The following is a 20,028-nucleotide window of genomic DNA, read 5'->3' as shown; positions in this document are numbered from 1 at the left end:
AAAGTAGCACAACATAATACAGCATTTTCTGCAGATAGTGGCGCCAGAAGTTTCTCCGTTAGTCCTCATATGTTTAGAATAGCACAGCGTTTCAACCTTCTGTAATCAAATTTGTTTTTCGTTTACACATTTTGCTGTTTTCGCTTCATGTATTGAAGAAGTGTACGTCTCATTTGCTACATGAGCGCTGTTATCGCTCATGTTACATATTCAGACAAAATCTAGAACTTTTTCCGCATAACATCACTCATTTCCTTCCAGCAAAATACATTAAAATGGAAACAAACTGCTATTTTAGATCTTTGCCGCTTACACATGTTTGAATTCGCTTGAAGCTAGACTGCAAATGGACATTCAGACAATCGTGCCCAGCCAAAAGACGAAATAACGAGACGGTTTCTTACTTGCAGACTAGGAATAAAACTAAGTAAACTGTAATCTCTTCTTCATGTAAGTATAAAGATAATTGTATAACAGTTCACAAATTTCATTATTAGTGCATTTACTACTCTCTTAGTTACGAGTCAATATTTGGTACATTGATTCTTTTTCGAACGTATAAGTTACTTCATTATGTAAATGAGGAAAATGAAACATAAACATATACAAAATATTTTTAACATTACCTAAAGAGTCTTTCGTGCAAGCAGTATGCAAAACTGTTTGTTGAAATCCTTGTATACTTGTAACATCGGCTCCCTTTTGTAGAAGTAATCTAGTTAACTCATAATCTGAAACAATGGCCGCCAAATGTAGAAGAATATTGCACAAGGCATCCTCATAATTGTAACACCAATTAGGAGGATATGAGGAGCTTTCTGAAAATAAAAATTGCTTAAATTAAAAACTTCTAGAAGGAAAGTAGATATGAATTCATGCGTGACTGATTAAAATGATTTTAAAGACGTTTTTATTACAGAGTATGTATAACAATCACCAGGACTTAATGTCTAAAACCAGAAGTGCGTGAGCTCTCTGGGGAAAAATAAATAAATCAAATGACTAATAATTAAAATTAAATAAATATTAAGAGATAAATGAAAAGTTTTTAAAATATTAAATTAATTATAAGCAGTTAAATAACAGAAATAAAATATCGGACCGCGTCTTATTTGAGGCTCTGATCGGACTTACAATTTCATACAAAACCTAAGATCAGCCGGCCTCCGCTGACTTTAGACCCTAAATATACAGTATAGCATACCATTTTAAGGAGGTAGGGGAGGTATTCCTTTTCCAGCACACCAGTGGAAAAAAGTAAAACGATTAATAGCCAATAATAAAAACAGAGAGAATGCTAGGAACAATATGAGAGTATGCAAAGAAATTTTAATGGATAATTGTACCGTCGAAAACAAACATAGAGGAGGCCAACACTTTCTGACCACGATGCCCTACCGATATAATTCTAGCTGTCAAGCAGAACTGGCCAAAAAATTTCCTCCAGAATCCGATTCGATGATAGCATTGGAACAAATGTAAGGTCTGCATCAGTGACAATTTTTGTCTCCCGTATTTGGTTACTTAGTTCAAGTCTTCAAGAGCTGTGCGGTGAGTGTTCGCTAGCACCGGAAGTGGGACACCAAGTAATCACTGTTAATTCTTTCGGGAACAAAACATTGTTCGCATGCAATTAGTGATGGAGTGCGCCAATAACGCGATAAATAGTGTAATCTGGACACCCTGCAAAAGATTTAATTGTGTAACTCACTTTTCTTAGTCCTTTTAGAAAGGGCAGTGATATGTATGATACTCTCTGTTATATAACTCCCTTTCGATATGTATTTGATACTAACGAATCTTAATCTATTTTCATGTATCAATAAAATGTGTTTGTGATCTTCCCATTTCCGTCTACAAGAACATTTTTGGATTAAGTTACTTGGCTAAACAAGACAGTACATTTTAAAAGGAAATGCTTGCGTGAGGTAAAAGCAGTAAACAGAGGATTACAGCTTTAGTTTGTGCTAATATGGGTGGGAGCAAAAAGCTTAAATTATTAGTGATTGAGAAGTTAAAGAATATACCAGGGTTCGTAGCGGTCCTTATAATTTGAAAATAAAGTATAAAGGCCCTTATAGGTGCTTACTTTTTCTTTAAAGCCCTTATTTTTTTGCTTTTAGTGCTTTTTTTTTTTTTTTTTGTCACTTTCCAATCTGGATTGAATAGGACTAAAAGTTCTGCGGTCTACCAACCCAAGCGAAGAATGATTCTATTCCGGAAATTTAACGCCGTCTGTTGCAAATTAGAATGAAAAACACTCCAGTTATTTACTTCTTTATTCGCCCAATAACCGCAGCTGTTGATTCCGATTGCGTAATATAACATAGGGAAGAATTATGGCGGACTTATTGCGCAATAACGTTTGTGATATTTTGCAGAGATAATTAATTTTGATGTTCTGTCTGAGATTTGTTTATGAACACTTAAAAGAGTTTTATTGTGCTTGCTAAGCAGTATATTTTTCAGTTCCATTGGTTTATTTTTATATGATGCACATGTCGAAATGTCAAAAGCATTTATTTAGCAGAAAAATCTAAAGTGCGGCTACAGTCTACCCCCCCCCCCCTCCGCTCCTCTTTTTCAAGTTAGGCTCGACTGTTCGAACATTCGCCAATTTCCAAGTATGCGGGTTAGTTAAGCTTTTACTGTTAAAGGATGACTGCATGAAGCAAATTTCTGTCTTCTGATTTCAGAAATGTTCTTCTTTTTTACTTAAATTACTTTGCTTGCAATATCTATTAAGGGAAAACTGATATACAATGAAAATTTAGAAAATGTTCAAAATTTAGATTTAAATTATTTAAATATCAATATGAGTGGAAAAATAAATTGTATTTATTATTAGGTTCCAAGCGAATACAATAAATATGCCTTATTATTTATTTTCTCTGTTTTGAACTGAAATTTCATCATTAAATTTTGTAATATAGTTTAGTTCTGCATAGTTTTTTTTTCTCTCATTGTAAACTAGTTCTGTAAATTGAACTGTTATTTAAAATTAAAAAAAAAAAAAAAGTAATTATTTTCCATGGTTGAGGTAATGCTTATTCTCTCTTAATAAATACTGCATTTTTCATATTTTAAATTACACGTCTAATTTTTAAGGTTATGCAGTTGTGTATAATGTAATTAGACAGATGCTTACATTTTTTCTTAAAATGTGCTTGAAAAGTGCTTATAGGTGCTTATTTTTTTAACTAAAATGTGGCTCTAAATCCTGTATACTGTGTTTTAAAGGAATTTGAACAGTGCTTGTGTGTTTAAAACTGTGTTTTAAAGGAAAACACTTGAACACTGTGTTTTAAAGGAATTTGATTACATATCCAATACAAAAGCATGGATGACGCGATAAACAGTTTTCTCTGGAAAACTGTAAAATTCTTTCATCTGTGGATAACGCAACCTGACACAATAACCTTCCAGAACTGATTTCCATACATGTTGGAACATTTGCCACTAAACATGACTTCGAAGCTGCAACCAATGGATTAAAAAAATCATCTAGAGTCTTAAAACAAATTACCTTAAGAGACTTAACAACAGATCATTGTTTCTTTAGATTGTGGTGATAACTACGACATTACTTTGCTGACAACTAGTCTATTCGCCGAAGGGGATGCTTTTAAAGAAAACGTAATTAGTAATTGCTTTTGTCATGCTAAATTCATGCACGCCGATGAGAACAATAGTAACGAAGCATGCGATGATATTGATACGGCTTTTCTTGAATTAGAAAAATTTGAATCTGGTTACGATATAAGGTATTGCTCCCGCCTTCTTAGTATGCCTTCGTGGTGTAGTGATCTGCACAATCAGCGCGTATTCGAAAGGTCCGTGGTTCGAGTCCCGGCGAGGGCATCGCACATTGCTCATGTCACCTGCTTCGAAGTAACCTAATGTCTTTACAACGTTGCTTTTCCTGATTATGTAAGGGTAGATGGAGACTTGGAAGTCTGTGGAAAATTGAGCGATGATGACATAATAAAAACTACACGAGAAGATTAAAAAGGAAGAGACATCGGATTCAGAAGAGAATGCAGAGCGTCCTAATAATCAAGGTATTATGGACTCTTAAAAGCTCTGAAAGCCTTTGTTCAGGATGAACTTTCCTCTGAAAATGAATTGAAATGCTTACTTCAAATCAAGAAGCTGGCTGAAAAATGTGGGCATAATAAACAAAACCAAACATCAATTTTAAAGTTTTTCCCAAGAGTGTAATTCAAATTTTGAATTAAAGTTTACCTTCCGCTGCATATCTTCTGCTTCAGTTTATGATTAAGGTAAGTGTTTATTGCTTTTTAATATGTTTAATTTTAGATAGCATAGTATAATACATTTTCTGGGGTTATGCATATTTTTTAATTGAAGCAAAATCCGAAATTTGAGCTTTAGTTTTTTAAAACAAATTATTTTTTTATTAAAATGATGTAGAAGCAATTAATTTAATAAAAATATCTTCACCCAAGTTTACTGAAACAGCAAAAATCACTCCTCTTTTTAATGAACTCTTCTACTGTACATCACTATAGTATAACAAAATTTTTTGCTTCCCAGACAGCATGGTGGTTAGGGCAGCTGATTGCAACGCTGAAGGGCCCGCGTTCAAATCCCGGAGAAGGCATGGACGTAAAATTATGTGTCCCCTCACAGGAAGTAAGAATAAAAGGAGGGACCAATTCGCACTACAAGTGAAGCACGAGTGTCAGGCTTTGGTCTCCAGATGGGGTATTTTTTGTTTACATCCAGAGCTACCTTGACAGTGCTTTAATAGTATTTCCATACACGACAGTTCCATACAAATAGAAAAGCATAAAAGAAATATTCATTGTTTGTTAGATAATAGAAATTTGTATAGTTTAGTGACATTTACGCAAAAATCACATCTTGGTTATTTTTCGATAACTTACGGTACCTTTAAAATTGTATACATCTTTTGATACCCTTGATAGAGTATTCACTACTTTTATTTTGTGTTCCAAGCACCAAAGTGTTTTAAATGAAAGACATACATACATTCATACAATAACATGATAATATGTCATCCGCATATTATCATTTTATCTTTATATAATTGAAAAACAATCACTTTACTACTAAAAAATAAAAAAAAAATAAAGTTCTGTCTCTCTTTCTTAAAATTTTGTTTGGCAGCATGTTTAATGGATGACTAAATGTAATAGAAAATTATAAATGAAAACTTTTGTCATTCAGTGCATATGCTTGAGTAGTGGTCTGCTATTTTCGAAAGAGTTTCAAGACATGGAAAAAAAAAAAAAAAAAAAAAAAAACATCATCATCAATGTTATTAGTCGGTATATCAATATACTTTGCATTTGAATCTTCTGGATTACCTCGCAGTATGAAAATTTCAGGTATATTTGTAAATTTAGATCAATTAGTTGTTTCAACTTTTTTTAAAAAAATCAAGCAATATTATGCACATTTCACTGGATTAGATTAAATTTATAGATATTAAAACCAATTACCTTTAAAGCAAGGTGACGTCACTGATTACATCATCCACAACTTAAATTATACAGAATATCATAAACAATAAAATTTTTATTTCAAATAAAAATGCAAAATTAAATTGATTTTTAATATTTAGAAGCCAGAAATAATATTTAAAACACGGAATTTATGCATAATAAAACGCATTATTTTTTAAATAAAATGATAACAAAGTATCGGTTTCAAAAAAAAAAAAAAAAAAAAAAAAATTATATGTACTTACATTTTTTTTAGTATTTAACTTGTCGTATATTGATAAGTACCACCAAAAAAAATCGGAAATCAATGAAAAGAATTTGAAAAATGTAATATAATTTTAAAAATGTAATCTAAAGAGAAAAATTTGAAAAATGTAATCTCTCGAATTCCTTAATTCGAAGAGATAAATAATAAAATTTTAAAATGGCGCGGTAATGCACAAATACTCAGTAACCAATCAGGCAGCTGATTACAGCTCGTTAACGCACAAATATTCTGCAACCAATCAGGGAGCGATTACATCATGAATAGAATTAAAATTATTTAAATAATCATACATAATAAAATCATTTAAAAAATGCAAAATTAGATTGTATTTTAGGCACAACTTCAGTATAGCCCACCCAGAATTTTAACTAAAAAATATCGCCAAGAGCGGCGATAAATGATATGATGTGGTAACCCATACTATTCGCCAAACGCAATGTAAACAAGAGGATGGAATTACGGTTACAGCTAATATAGTAGTCAGTTATATTTATTCAATTTCAATACAAATTACCAAGATATCCATCCATTTGCTCATAGTTAAATGCACGTGTCAATGTATTCTTACTTTTCTGGCATAGTTCCTCTTAAAATTTATCTCGCGCTGTATTGCACGCCGAAATACAACATTTTAAAATTAGAACTTCGCTAAAATTAACTAGCTGCACAAAATTCGTAACACTATTTTCGGCGATTTTTGCATTTAGTTATGGATTGCTCTAAATTTGCTCTTAGTAATGTATTTAATTAAGTATCGAGAGATTTTAAAGGAAAATTTAAGGTGGGAGTTTTCAAACAAGCGTAAAAGTTTGGGAAAGCCAGGCATTCCAAACAGATATTTTATGTATGAATTAACAAGAGAGTATGAACTGTTTAGAGCAGTGTTTCTTAACCTTTCTAGCGAGTCGCACCCCATTGAATCTGAAAATATATCTCCGCACCCCACTGAAAAATGTGTTTTAATTTTTTTAGTCTAGAAAAATACATTTTTTGCGAAACTTATTGTTTATTGAAAAACATTGTACATTTTATATAAATATAAAACAATATTATTTTTATTAATGACTAATCTGTTGTTGTTTGTTTATTATGATACTGGCGAAGCGAGGTTCCTTTTTTGAAAGATATACGCGTAAGTCATCATTTGCATTTAAGCGATTTCTCGCTTTAGTTTTTATATGCAAAAGCGATGAAAATCCCATTTTGCACAAGTAGGTGGTAGCAAAGGGTAAGAGTAACTGCAGTGCTCCGTTCGCCAACTCTGGATAACGTTGTAACTGTGAACACCAGAATTGTTGCAATTCTACTTGTTCGAATTCCATTTGAACATGTCCACTTGCTCCCATTTCAGTACGTTGATCTTTTTTCAGATCACTATCATCCATCAAATTTAAGTCAAATAGAAATGGATCCAGTATCCCTCTCTGAGTTTTGGTAATATTTCCGGTAGAAAAATATCCATTGAATGATTCGCTCGATCTTCTCAAATGTATTACAATGTCGGGTATAATTGTATTCTTTTCATTTTTCGCAATAACAGAATCAAGCAAGGGAAAGTTTGCAAAATTCCCTTTTTCTGCTCGACGTACCAAATTTCTAGTTTTGCGATAAATGAAGATAATTTTACACTGAATATTATTATATTTATACCAAATCCTTGCATTGATAGATTCAATTCATTTAAATGGCTAAATATGTCTGCTAAGTAGGTCAGCATCAGCATTGCATCATTACTCTTAAAATCTTTTACTAAATAACAGTTTTGACTAGTCAGTAATTGAATAATTTCCTCACGCAATTCAAAAACTCTGTTAAGCATGTGACCCTTAGATAACCATCGTATTTCGGTGTGATATAGGAGCATGGTATGATCAGCACCGATTTCTTCTCAAAATGCACGAAAAATGCGATGATTAAGCGCTCGCCTTCGGATGTATTTTACTACATTTACTGCTGTAGTTAGATGTTGTTTTAAACTTTCTGGCAATGCTTTCGATGCAAGTGCATGACGATGCAACATGCAATGCGTTATTATAACTTTCGGTAATTCTCTTTTCATGTGAGGAAAAAATCCTGAATTTTTGCCTAACATTGCTGGGGCTCCATCAGTGCATATTGAGCCAATCACATTCATTGGTAATTGATATTTAATAAAAAAAATCTTTCATGCGATTGAAACCATCAATTCCTCTCGTATTCACCTCCAGGGACTCACAAAATAGAAATTCTTCTATCACCTCTTTTTCCTTCACATACCTGACAAATACCAAAAGTTGGACTGATTTTTATGTCTTCAATTACTTGCATTAAAATATCTTCACTAAGATCGTGTATTCGCGATGGTATAATATCATTCGATAATGGAATCTGTTGGATTTTTTTATGTGCTTCCGAATCTAAAACTGTTTTAGAAATAATTAAAGCAGAAGGTTTAATCAACTCTTCAGCGATCGTGCGAGGTTTCTTTCTTCTTCTTCTTCTTTTTTTTTTTTTTTTTTACATAAATATGCCACTTGATATGCGCTTTTAATAAAGGTTTTTAAATTGCTGGTCCGCACAATTTTAGGATATTTCCACTGGTATCAAACCGAGCCTTCTTTGACTTCAAGCTGTTCATGCTATGCGCTTTTTCGCCACCATGCAGATTGTTGAAATGCTCTAATAACTTTGATGGTTTGAGATTGCTGTTTGAAAATATTTTGGAACACAAGATGCATTACGGTCGTTGCGTGCCATCTTTTTCGGTTGTGCAGGTAAATCCATAACCAGCATACTTATCGTTCCATTGTCGTTTTTTTGACATAGTGGAGTTCACTATAATCGATTTAATTATTTAGAAATAATGTAAGATAATATATATAATGTTCTTACGTTTGTAATATCACTGAATCCTATTCGGTGTGAACGGGCAATTAAGAATGTATTAGTCTCAAGAGGTTTCTGGACAAGTCAGAATACACAATACACATGTCGCAGACACAATAGTTGACTCAACACAGGCACAATAGATGCAGATACAAATCTGTGAATCCGTAGATTACATTGGAATAGCACATATTGAACTCAGCGCATGCGCAAGCTAGGATAACGTTCTCCACTTGTATTCCCACAAACTGTTTTTTTTTTTTTCTTTTCTCCTTCACCTAGCTGCCTGTTCGTGTTCGTTTGTAGCGTTTCATGCCTTTTCGTAGCGTAGTGTATACGCCCATCGGCACCGGCTCTTTCCTGTGTCTTTTGCCGATAAGTGAGCTAGGTGCTACCAATTTTTATGATCTTTAATATTGGGTACACTATTGCAGATTTCAAATATTTTATTATAAGAAATTTAATAAATGATATTTAATAATTTTTATGGTTAGGTAGGGGCTTCTCCCGCACCCCCAAAAATACATTCCCGCCACCTGCACCCCCTGTTAAGAACCACTGGTTTAGAGGATTTTTGGTGCTACTTTGGTAGACGACTTTTTTTATTTTGGCGACTTTTTGGCGATTTGCCTTTTGGCGAGTAATACAACTTATGGTAAACCCATTGCTGGATAAGTTATTTATGGTAACCGATACTTTGTTGTCATTTTATTAAAAAAATGCGTTTTATTATGCATAACTTCCGTGTTTTAAATATTATTTATGGCTTCTAAATATTAAAAATTAATTTAATTTTACACTTTTATTTGAAATAAAAATTTTGTTTATAATATTTTATATAATTTTATGTTGTGGATGATGTATTCAATTACGTCACCTTACTTAAAAAGTAATTGGTTTTATTAATATCTATAAATTTAATTTAATGTTTTAAACATTATTTATGGCTGTTAAGTATTAAAATAAAATTTAATTTTGCATTTGTTTTAAAAATGATTTTATTATGTATGATTATTTAAATAATTTTAATTCTATGCGTGACGTAATCAGCTCCCTGATTGGTTATTGAATATTTGTGCATTACCGCGCCATTTTAAAATTTTATTCATCTCTTCGAATTCCTCGGATTTCAAATGGAATGGATATCTCCGTTTCGAAGACGAATGTTGTTATTGGTAATTACCAAGAATTATTGGTATTGCAATAAAAAAATTGCCCTTTGAGACTTTATTTTGGCCAACCTGTCTTTCCTAATCAAAGATTTATTTATAAATTGTTAATAGCGTCAGAGGAAATTTTGGAGGAAACCTCGCTAATTGCTTCTTCAATGAAGTGCGAGATATTTGGATAACAGATGAAGATGGTTAAAAGATCCGATTCAATTATGATTTCGATTTTTTTTGTGGTACTTATCAATAAACAAGAGATTAAATTACTCAAAAAAAATGTAAGTACATATTTTTCTTTTATTTTATAATTGTATACTTCAATTTTTGTTAAAAAAATTAATACACTGTTTTCAAAAATTGCTGAGATAATTATTGTCACATATGTTTTAATGTTAATTATATTTTATATAACGTATTTTAAAGTATTTGAATTTAATAATATTCTAATTCTTTTAAATGTTGGTAGGATGGTTTTTAATTCGATATTCAATTTCAGTAATATTTTAATCTAATTAAACGTTGGCACAATGTTTTTATAGCGGTGTTTTTATTCTCTTTTTTGCTATATGAAAGTAATAAGAGCCTTACTTTAGTATTTTATACTCATAGTAAATGTATTTATTTACACTTGCCTGCCATCTTAAAAAAAGACATTTTCAACAAAAAATTAATCCATTACTTTTAACGATATTTATTATTATTATTTTTTTTTTTTTTAAAGTTTTGAATACTTTACTATGCGTAAAAACAGCGTTTTTCAAGATGGCTGACGATTGTAAAAATCGTGCCAACAATTGCGCCAACGTAAATCGCCAAAAATCCGTGCAACCGTCTACCAAAGTAGCACCGGATTTTTGATGGATTGTGGATTATTGAAGGATAAAACTTGGTGTGAAAAATGTAAGATACCATGCAAAGGTATCTTACATTTGGGAAAGCCAAGCAAAGGTGAGATTTTTCCGGCATTGCTTTTAAAATTACATCCTTTTAACCGTAATCATTTTCATTAATCGTTCCTTAATATTTCTTTCTTTTAAAATCGTGTATAATAGTCGTAAATTTATTTCTATTATCCACGATATCTGGTGAAATCAAGATGGCCGCCATTTTTGAAACACGAAGTTTCGTCGAAAAATCTTGATGGCAACCATTTTTCAAAATAACGTATTTCGTGTGCTTTGGGGGCCCACCAGCGGCCGAGCGGTAAAGTCGCTGAACACTGGTAGTTCGGTCCGAGGTTCGAATCCCGCGAACGGGCTGGCTGCATGGGTGTTTTCGTGGTTTTCCCCATGTGTAACGTGTATACGAGCCAGTTTCCCTTAGAAAGTCCTCCACGAAAGGCATCCCTCCTCTTAGGCAGATAGCCCTAGTGTGCTTTGCCATAATTAAATACACCACCACACCGTGTGCTTTGGCGCCAAAACAAATTCGCCAAACTTTAAAGGTGGGCTATGCTGCAGCTGTTCCGTATTTTAATGTTTAACAGCCATAAATAATGTTTAAAACATTAGATTAAATTTATAGATATTAAAACCAATTACTTTTAAAGTAATGTGACGTTATTCATTACATCATCCACAACATACAATTAAATAAAATATCATAAACAATAACATTTTCATTTCAAATAAAAATGCAAAATTAAATTGATTTTTAATATTTAGAAGCCAGAAATAATATTTAAAACACGGAATTTATGCATAATAAAACGCTTTATTTTTTAAATAAAATGACAACAAAGTATCGGTTACCATAAATAACTTATCTAGCAATGGATCTTCTGTAAGTCGTATCGCTCGCCAAAAAAAAATCGCCGAAATTCATGCAACCGCCTACCATAGTAGCACCTAAAAAATTCTGGTATATGTTAAATTATTGTAAATTACTTTACTCGAAAAAGATAGTGATTGCGCAGAAGTTAAAGATTTGCACACGCTGAAAATGAAAAATATTAAATGTATATGGGTATTTATGCATATGCTTGCAAAAAGCATGTATCTGCCTTTAAAAAATGTATAAATGTTTATTAAATTATTTGTAAATGTATTTGACAAAGAACGATTTATTTAAACTCCTGTGAATAACATTTAACTGTAAACATAAATTGAAATTATATTGACAAATACATTTATAAAACTATTTAAGCAAGAAGATTTAATAAGATAATAATTTTCTGAAATATTGTTCGTAATGGAAAGCATTCTGTTAAAAGGTATAGTAAAGCAAATTCTATAGGATGCATACTTAAGGAAGTAGCAAACAAGGGTTTTAGAATACTGTTGCGTGCGTACGGGTTCGTTACGAAACGAATGCACAAGTCCGATGAAAAATGAACAAATTTATTATTATCACAACAAAAGTGTTTTAATTTCCTCAAATATTCTTGCAGTATTACAATATATCACAGTAGTTATCTTTTAACTACTCAAACGTTCAAAAGAACTGAATTACTCGTATAAACAGCTAAAGAAAGCTAATCCGCGAATTCCCTACAGTCAACAAGAACAGTTTTCTAAACAACAACAAACTAAGTAATTACTACGAACTGAGATATTTTCCTCCTTTTATAAGATTTTAAAATCACGCGCGAGAATTTTCTAGTACTTTCTCGAAATCAAAAAGAGATATTTATTAAATGTGAAATGTACGCGCTCTTGTATTTTCAATTTTCCGGCTTAGCTTTCTTTTAATATTCGTCACGCGCTGCATTGCGCGGGAAATAAAACCATTTAATTTATAATTCAACTAACATTAGCTATTTAAATACCAAATCCGTAACACTGCCCTCTTCCCAAGGACTGCACGTCCCGGGCAGTACAATCCCTGGAAAGGAAGCCAAACTTATAACTGAGGCATAAATGCAACTGAGGCATAAACATTACATTACAATAACAAACAACATGAACAATAAATGCAGTAAATAAAACAAATCAAATGCCATCAAATACTAAATACACATTTAGAAACAAAAAGGACCATGGTCTTACACTATTTACAATTATTTACACTACGTACTATGGCCATAGTAATCAGCTAATCTGTCGTAATGAACGACTTTAGGTTTAGAGTTCGAAGACTTACGGATCCGAACCACGACGTCATTCAGCCTGTTTAGGACCATGTACGGACCATCCCAAGGTGACTGTAATTTAGGATTAACTCCTTTTTGTCGTATCGGGTTCCACAACCACACCTTGTCTCCTTTGTTGGATCATGTCCAGTAGCTCTCATGTTGTATCTGGACTTCACTTTCTCCGTCGCCAAGTTCATTCGCTTTCGTGCGGAACGGTGCATCACTTCAAAACGGGCCTGGACATCTTGAATGTGTTCCTCAGGCGATGAAGGCGCATCCGTATGGCGATCAAACAGGCGGTCACAAGGCAGACGAAGGTCTCGACCGAAGAGCATCTGAGATGGAGAATAGCTGGTAGTCTTGTGTTTCTTTTCGCCCCTAGTATGATTTCGGCAGCTTACCGAGCTGGGTCTTTTGGACAAGGCGTCAACATTTCCAGGCGAGGATCCCTATTGAGAATGGATAGTCATGTCATCAGATGCTGAAAGCAGTTTGTTGTTTTTGAAGTCTAAGGAAAAATTGTATTTCCTTAAAAAGTCCAATCCGAGTATGCATGGATCTGTAATATCCGCCACATATGCCGTGTGATAGTAGGCGGCACTTCCAAACGTAATGTTCACGTTTAACTTCCCAGCTATGTCGATCTTGTCACCAGACGCAGTCTGAAGGGTAACACAGGATGGCGTCCAAATAAGTTTATCTTTAAACTGTTCAGCTAAATCTTTCCTAATGATGGTAATATTAGCTCCTGTGTCAATGATCATATTGCAAGGAATTCCATCGATATTCCCATTGATGGCCAATCCGTTACTGTTGCCACTCACTGTAGAAATCTTGAGTGCTTTAAAACAAGGTTTTTCATTATCTGGCAACCTCCGTTCCTTGATATGGTCATTAATTTGTTTCCTGCGTCGTTGCTGAGAAATGATCTTATTTTCCGTACTCTGGGGTGTTCTGCAATTCTTTCGTACGTGGCCTTCATCTCCATAGTACCAGCTCTTTGGTTTCTTGTCAATCCTTTTCCTTCCTATGGTATTTAATTGTCTGTTTAAATGGTATGCCTTATTTTCCGTGCTCTGGCGTGTTCTGCAGTTCCTTCGTAGGTTCGTAGGTTCGCAGTTCCTTCGTAGGTTGTTTGCAGTTCCTTCAACACCATAGTTCCAGCACTTTAGGGTCGGTTTCTTTTCACCACTATTCCGTTTCAAGGCATTCACTGGTCTTGTCAACTCATCCGTTTCATTATCCGTGCCCTGGGGTGTTCTGCAATGCCGTCGTATGTTCCCTTCAGTACCACATTTCCAACATCTTAGAGATACTCTGTTCTCGCCCCTTCTCCGTATCAAAGCATTGACTTCTCTAGCTAAATCATCTAAACGAGCCATCAGTTGATCCACTGGCTCGTGGACTCGCACAGCTCTGACTGGGTAGCGGTCTCTATGAGTTGCTTGCTGGGCTGCCTGGAATTTCATGGCCTACAACAGAGCGCTTTTTATGTCCTTCACATCCGCCATTCGCAATGCTTTCTGTATTTCAGGGTCCCGGATGCCATCGATGAAATATTGCAACGACAGGATTTCCCTCGTTTCTCTCGGGCACTCCGTAAAGGCGAGGTGGGACAGCCTTTCAACATCCGTGGCGAGTTCCTGGAGTGATTCGGTGGGCTTCTGTTGACAGGATTTTAATTGAAGCCTGCTGTAGTCTTTTAAACATTTCTCGCCAAAGCGCAGCTTCAAAGCGCCGGACAGAGCTTCGAATTCTAGCCTTTGATTTTCGGGAAGCGTCTGCAGGATATCCGCTGTGTCTGTTCTCAGAGAAGCGGCGAGATGACAGGCCATAGCTTGGGAATCCCATCCATTCGCATCCGCAACGATAGAAAATTGTGTCTCATACACTTGCCAGGAGGTCTTCCCATCATTTTTAGATAGTTTCAGAACGAAATCGTCCCGTTCTGAAACTATCTAAAAATGATGGGAAGACCTCCTGGCAAGTGTATGAGACACAATTTTCTATCGTTTCGGATGCGAATGGATGGGATTTTCATCGATAAAAATTTGAAACCTTCAGAATTGTTTGCTGCCGTTGCTATGCATTTCTTTAGGCTGTCAACTTCTTTGGCGACGGCAGCAGAAACCCTATCATCAATTTGTTGTTCGACGGCAAAAACTCTCTCTTCTATATGTTCTTTTACAGTAGAAATTCTTTCTTCTACTTGTTCTTTTACCGAAGAAACTCTTTCTTCTATTTGTTCAACTTTAGTTTCAACAGTGTCAATTCTGCCTTCCATAGCCTCGAATTGGCTTTCTATTATGCAGGCAATTTCTCTTTTCATTTCGTCTTGACCTTCTTCAATCTTTACTTGTACAGCTTCCAACTTTTCCTGAACGGATTCTTGTCCCGCTTTCATCTCTTGTTGGCCCGTTTTCATTTCCTCTAACTTTATAATAAACAGCTAAAGAAAGCTAATCAGTGAATTCGTTACAATCAACAAGAGCAGTTTTCTAAACAACAACAAAATAAGTAACTACTACGAACTGAGAGGTTTTCCTCCTTTTATAAGATTTTAAAATCGCGCGCGAGAATTTTCTAGTACTTTCTCGAAACCAAAAAGAGATATTTATTAAATGTTAAATGCACGCGCTCTTGTATTTTCAATTTTCCGGCTTAGCTTTCTTTGAATATTCGTCAGCGCTGCACTGCGCGAGAAATAAAATCATTTAATTTATAATTCAACTAACATTAGCTGTTTAAATACCAAATCCGTAACAATATGTACTCTTATATTTAAAAAAATATCCTATTTTATTCCCTTTCAGAAATATTGATAGAAAGTTACGTACATGGAGATCAGCACCAATATTTAACGTATTTCACTATTAAAATAAAAATTGCTCTAATTAGAAATGAACCAAACAGAGCATTAATTATAAATTGACTCAGATTTTCGCTTTAAAAGATGCCTCGGAAGCTAAAAATTCATCGCATGTTTGAGAAAATATTTTAGGAAGAAGCTTCTGTAAATAGAAAAGAAATAATGCGTAATTTAATATTAATAACACAACTTTGATCTTAAATTTTGTAATCCTTAACCGAATAAAATCGAATTACCTTAAAAGTTTTTTCTAATGTAATTACGAAAACTTGTGAAAATATTTCATTAAAATTAAACCGTTCTGAGCAAACTGTTCTGGAAAAAGTACAGAGTTTAATTCCGTTCAGAATTAAATATTGTTTAAAAATGCAGAACTCTAAAATATCGTAGAAAAAGAAAATATATACATTTATGCGTATATTTACGACGTAATTATAAAATGTTTATATCTGATCATGTCAAAACGCATTGATCCCCCCATAATGATAAGTCACTGAATATTTTTGTCTCCACGAAGGAATCGCCACTGCGAATGGGGAAAAGCAGTTAGGGCCTTTCCTCTTCCTACGTCGATAAAGATGAAGATGGGTCTATTTATGTTGAAGATAAGGTTCGACATTCAATTTAAAAAAAAAAATCTGATGTGTACACCACATGACTTCCTTGTACGGAATATTAAATTATACGCATTTTTTCTTGCATTTCATTTAAACTTATTGGATTGAATTAAATCTACTTCGCCGACAGCGCATAAACCACAATACAATAAATGCATTCTTTAACCCTTTGAGGGGCGGTATATAAAATAATTTAAACTGTGGTAAAATTTTGCATGAACTATAACTTATGGACCCTAAGCACACAAAATTGAGACAAAAAAAATCTAGAGCGAAATCCTGAATTTTGAGAGCCGGTATATATTTTATACCGGAGCCCCTCTAGGACATTTTTTTTCCAGGTAGCTGCCAACTGTTAATCTTTGTTTTTAAAATTAATTTTGCCTACTTTTAATGTGCGTCTGTAGTGATGAGTGCTTGAATATAGTTGTGTAAGTCTAAAGACATTTTTTTAAATTTCGGCAGAAATTTAAAATTTTTAAAATAAAATTTATGTTTTTATACAAAATTGATGATGCAAACCAGCTGAACATACTTATGTAAAATATGGGTAAAAAGCTTTTCAACTTGATTTAAATTCAATATTATTTTATAAAAAAATTTAGCAAATATAACACTGCATGTGTAAATCGTATCATGCTGTAACTGAACTAGTATAATATTACAAGCAGATGTAACTCAGCCGAAAATTAAAAAAATTGAAAAATGAAGCACTACGACCGGCTCAGCTGAGAAAGTATGTTGCATTTTTGAAGTTGTATTTTATGCTTTAGATAATATGTGAACAAAACCATGCTTCATACAGTATACGAAGAATCCCCCCCCCCTCCACGCACACACACTTTAGATCATCGAGGGCCGTAAGGGTCCCTTTTTTATTTTTTGTATAGTTTGTAATATATCTTTTTTTTTTTTTTTTTTTTCTCAGGAAGAAACGCCAATAACAATTTTATTATTTGATACACCTCAAAGCTCTTATTCTGATTTTCAATCCCTTTGGCTTCATAGGGGCTCCTTTTCAACTTTTGGATACATTTTAGTTTGCATCTAAAACGGGCCTCAGAAATATTTTTCCTCCTTTCACTAACTGTGAAAATTTATTTCGGAAACAACCTATTTGTATCAACCAGAGCGCAAATTTCGCTTGTGTTCTCTAGTCTTTCATCTGAAATTAACAAAGAATTAAAAAGAATTTCCCTAAAGAATAAAAGCTTTCAAACCAGGAGTTTTTGTGATTACACTATGAGATGTACATTTCCATTTTAAGTGAGCTTTCCCTTTGTGTGATCTTATCACACCTCACAAAGGGAAGAAGGCGTGACTCCCGAATGACAAATTAGTTGTCAATCACCTCTTTCATTTTCCTTGCATTCTAGGATTTTGGAAAACACGAAGCAACGGGTGTCTTTTGGGGGCTAACATGCCACATTTAACCCCCACAATTGTGTAAAGTTTTAACCCCAGATGGCAATTTTGAAATCGATGAGTCTTTCTCTTGGAAAGGGATAAGTGCTGAAATAAAAATTTTAGCTACACACAGACGAATGAAACTCGAGCTGAGTACACAAAGAATAAATGAAACTAATGTACTTGTATTCAGTCCTAGCGCAGGGTCAGTAAACACCCCATTCCTCCATGAACATAATATTGAATCCCAAACGACTTATAAATTAATCATGAAAAATTATTACATCATAAACTGTTATAATAATAAAGAAATTCTGTCATGTCACAGAGTAGAAAAGGAGAAAACTGGTGCTGCCATCTATTGGCGTGTTACCCTCAGTGTGGGCGCATATACCGGTTTTAAAATCGTATAAATAATCTTCTGTTAATTATCAATTCTGACAAAAATGAAGTAAATATATAAGATTCAGCATGCGTACGTCAAATATTTGCAGATTTTGAATTTTTTCTTTCCCTCCAATAGAATTTATGAATCTTCCAACATGATACCTTGCAAAGAGGTATATTAATTTCACAACTGCAAAATATTGAGCATTCATAGGGTGATACTACCATTTAGAATTGAAAGAAAACACTAGACACTTACGATTGTAGCTTTTGGTGTAGAAAAATTAGCATTTTTACGGAGGTTAAAAAATTGACAAACAACCGGTATATATTATATACCGGTGCCCTTCAAAGGGTTAAAATTCACTTTGTTTACTATAGCGACACTCTGGAGCTAGGTTTACTTAACAGTATTATATTTCGTTCATATTATAACTCAGAATGCACAAAATTTATATCACTAAAAGAATTATCTAATCGTTGCCACATGTTCTATTCAAATACTATAATAAAGCTAGAATGATGTATAAAAGAAATTAAGAAAAAAAAAAAAAAAAAAACAGTTTTTCACAGACGATTGAGTATTTTTCCTTCAATTAATTCAGTTCTCACTTCTCGAGAAGGCAAAAATACATAAAAATTCAAAATATCTATATTAAAAATAACAAAGTAAATCTTAAACACTTATTTCCTCTTAAAAATTCCAGAAAGAATTAAGCATGATTTAATTGGCAATAATAAATGAATGCGTTATCTTTGTTGTTGCGAAGCTTAGTTTCTCTAGATTGGCAACAAATCCACTAGTCTCCTGTTTCAAATGTAAACATCAATGGCCGCCATAAAAAAAGGCTTAGCGGCACTTAGACAACTTTAAAATTGTTGATAAGTCTAAAAATATTGCACACAGATTTACTAAAGGCATAAAAATCTTAACCGGAAGATAAAAACAACATAATACAATCATTTTTAAAGCAAAAAATGTACAATTTACAAACATATAAGAGTAAAGAACCTGAGATCACTGAGCCGGGTAACAGAGTGGATATATATATAAATATATTTATATACGTTTTGTGCGGCCGATTGCAACCAAAATACGATGTGCACATCTACATGTTATAGCAGTCTTATATACAAAATTTCAACGTTCTGAGGCTAATCGTTTTTGAGTTATGCGAGATACGTACGTACGCACGTACGTACATACGCTCGTACAGACGCCACGAAAAATTCTCTTCAGAATTAATTTTAAAGCCGTTTTATAATTTTTTTGAAGGAAAAGAGTATTTTATTCTGTCCTTACGTACAGATATCACGCAAAAACATCGTTAAATTGCATTCGATAGCGATCAAAATGGATATTTTCGTTGAAATATGCTGCCTGAAACTTTTCGCGATTACAATACTTCCTTTTTACTTCGTACAAGGAAGTAAAAAGGAACATTTTGTGTTAATCAACTATTATTATTAACTTAAGCAACGGTTCTACTTTGGTAGATGGTTGCACGGATTTTGGCGATTTTTCTTTTGGCGAGTAATACGACTTATGGTAAACCCACTGCAGGATAAGTTATTTATGGTAACCGATATTTTGTTGTCATTTTATTTAAAAAATAATGCATTTTATTATGCATAAATTCCGTGTTTTAAATATTATTAATGGCTTCTAAATATTAAAAATCAATTTAATTTTGCATTTTTATTTGAAATAAAAATTTTATTGTTTATGATATTTTATACTGTGGATGATGTAATCAATGACCTCACCTTACTTTAAAAGTAATTAGTTTTAATATTTATAAATTTAATCTAATGTTTTAAACATTATTTATGGCTGTTAAATATTAAAGTACAGTTTAATTTTGCATTTTTTAAATGATT

The 20,028-nt window shown here is 33.3% G+C and overlaps 1 protein-coding gene across 1 annotated transcript in view; it reads right to left on the bottom strand.

The window, feature by feature from the left end:
- LOC118184777 (nuclear factor NF-kappa-B p105 subunit-like) overlaps nucleotides 1-20,028 on the bottom strand; it is a 66,310-nt gene that overhangs the window by 34,882 nt on the left and 11,400 nt on the right. Inside the window, exon 3 of the mRNA XM_085826130.1 lies at nucleotides 627-818. Coding sequence (XP_085682256.1) covers nucleotides 627-818 — 192 coding nt within the window. The remainder of the gene's footprint in view (nucleotides 1-626; nucleotides 819-20,028) is intronic.

Source organism: Stegodyphus dumicola, chromosome 10 (genome assembly GCF_044657685.1).
Source record: "Stegodyphus dumicola isolate Sdum_Otavi_A_Nest chromosome 10, ASM4465768v1".
Classification (NCBI taxonomy): domain Eukaryota; kingdom Metazoa; phylum Arthropoda; class Arachnida; order Araneae; family Eresidae; genus Stegodyphus; species Stegodyphus dumicola.
This window is presented reverse-complemented; position numbering and strand designations above follow the sequence as displayed.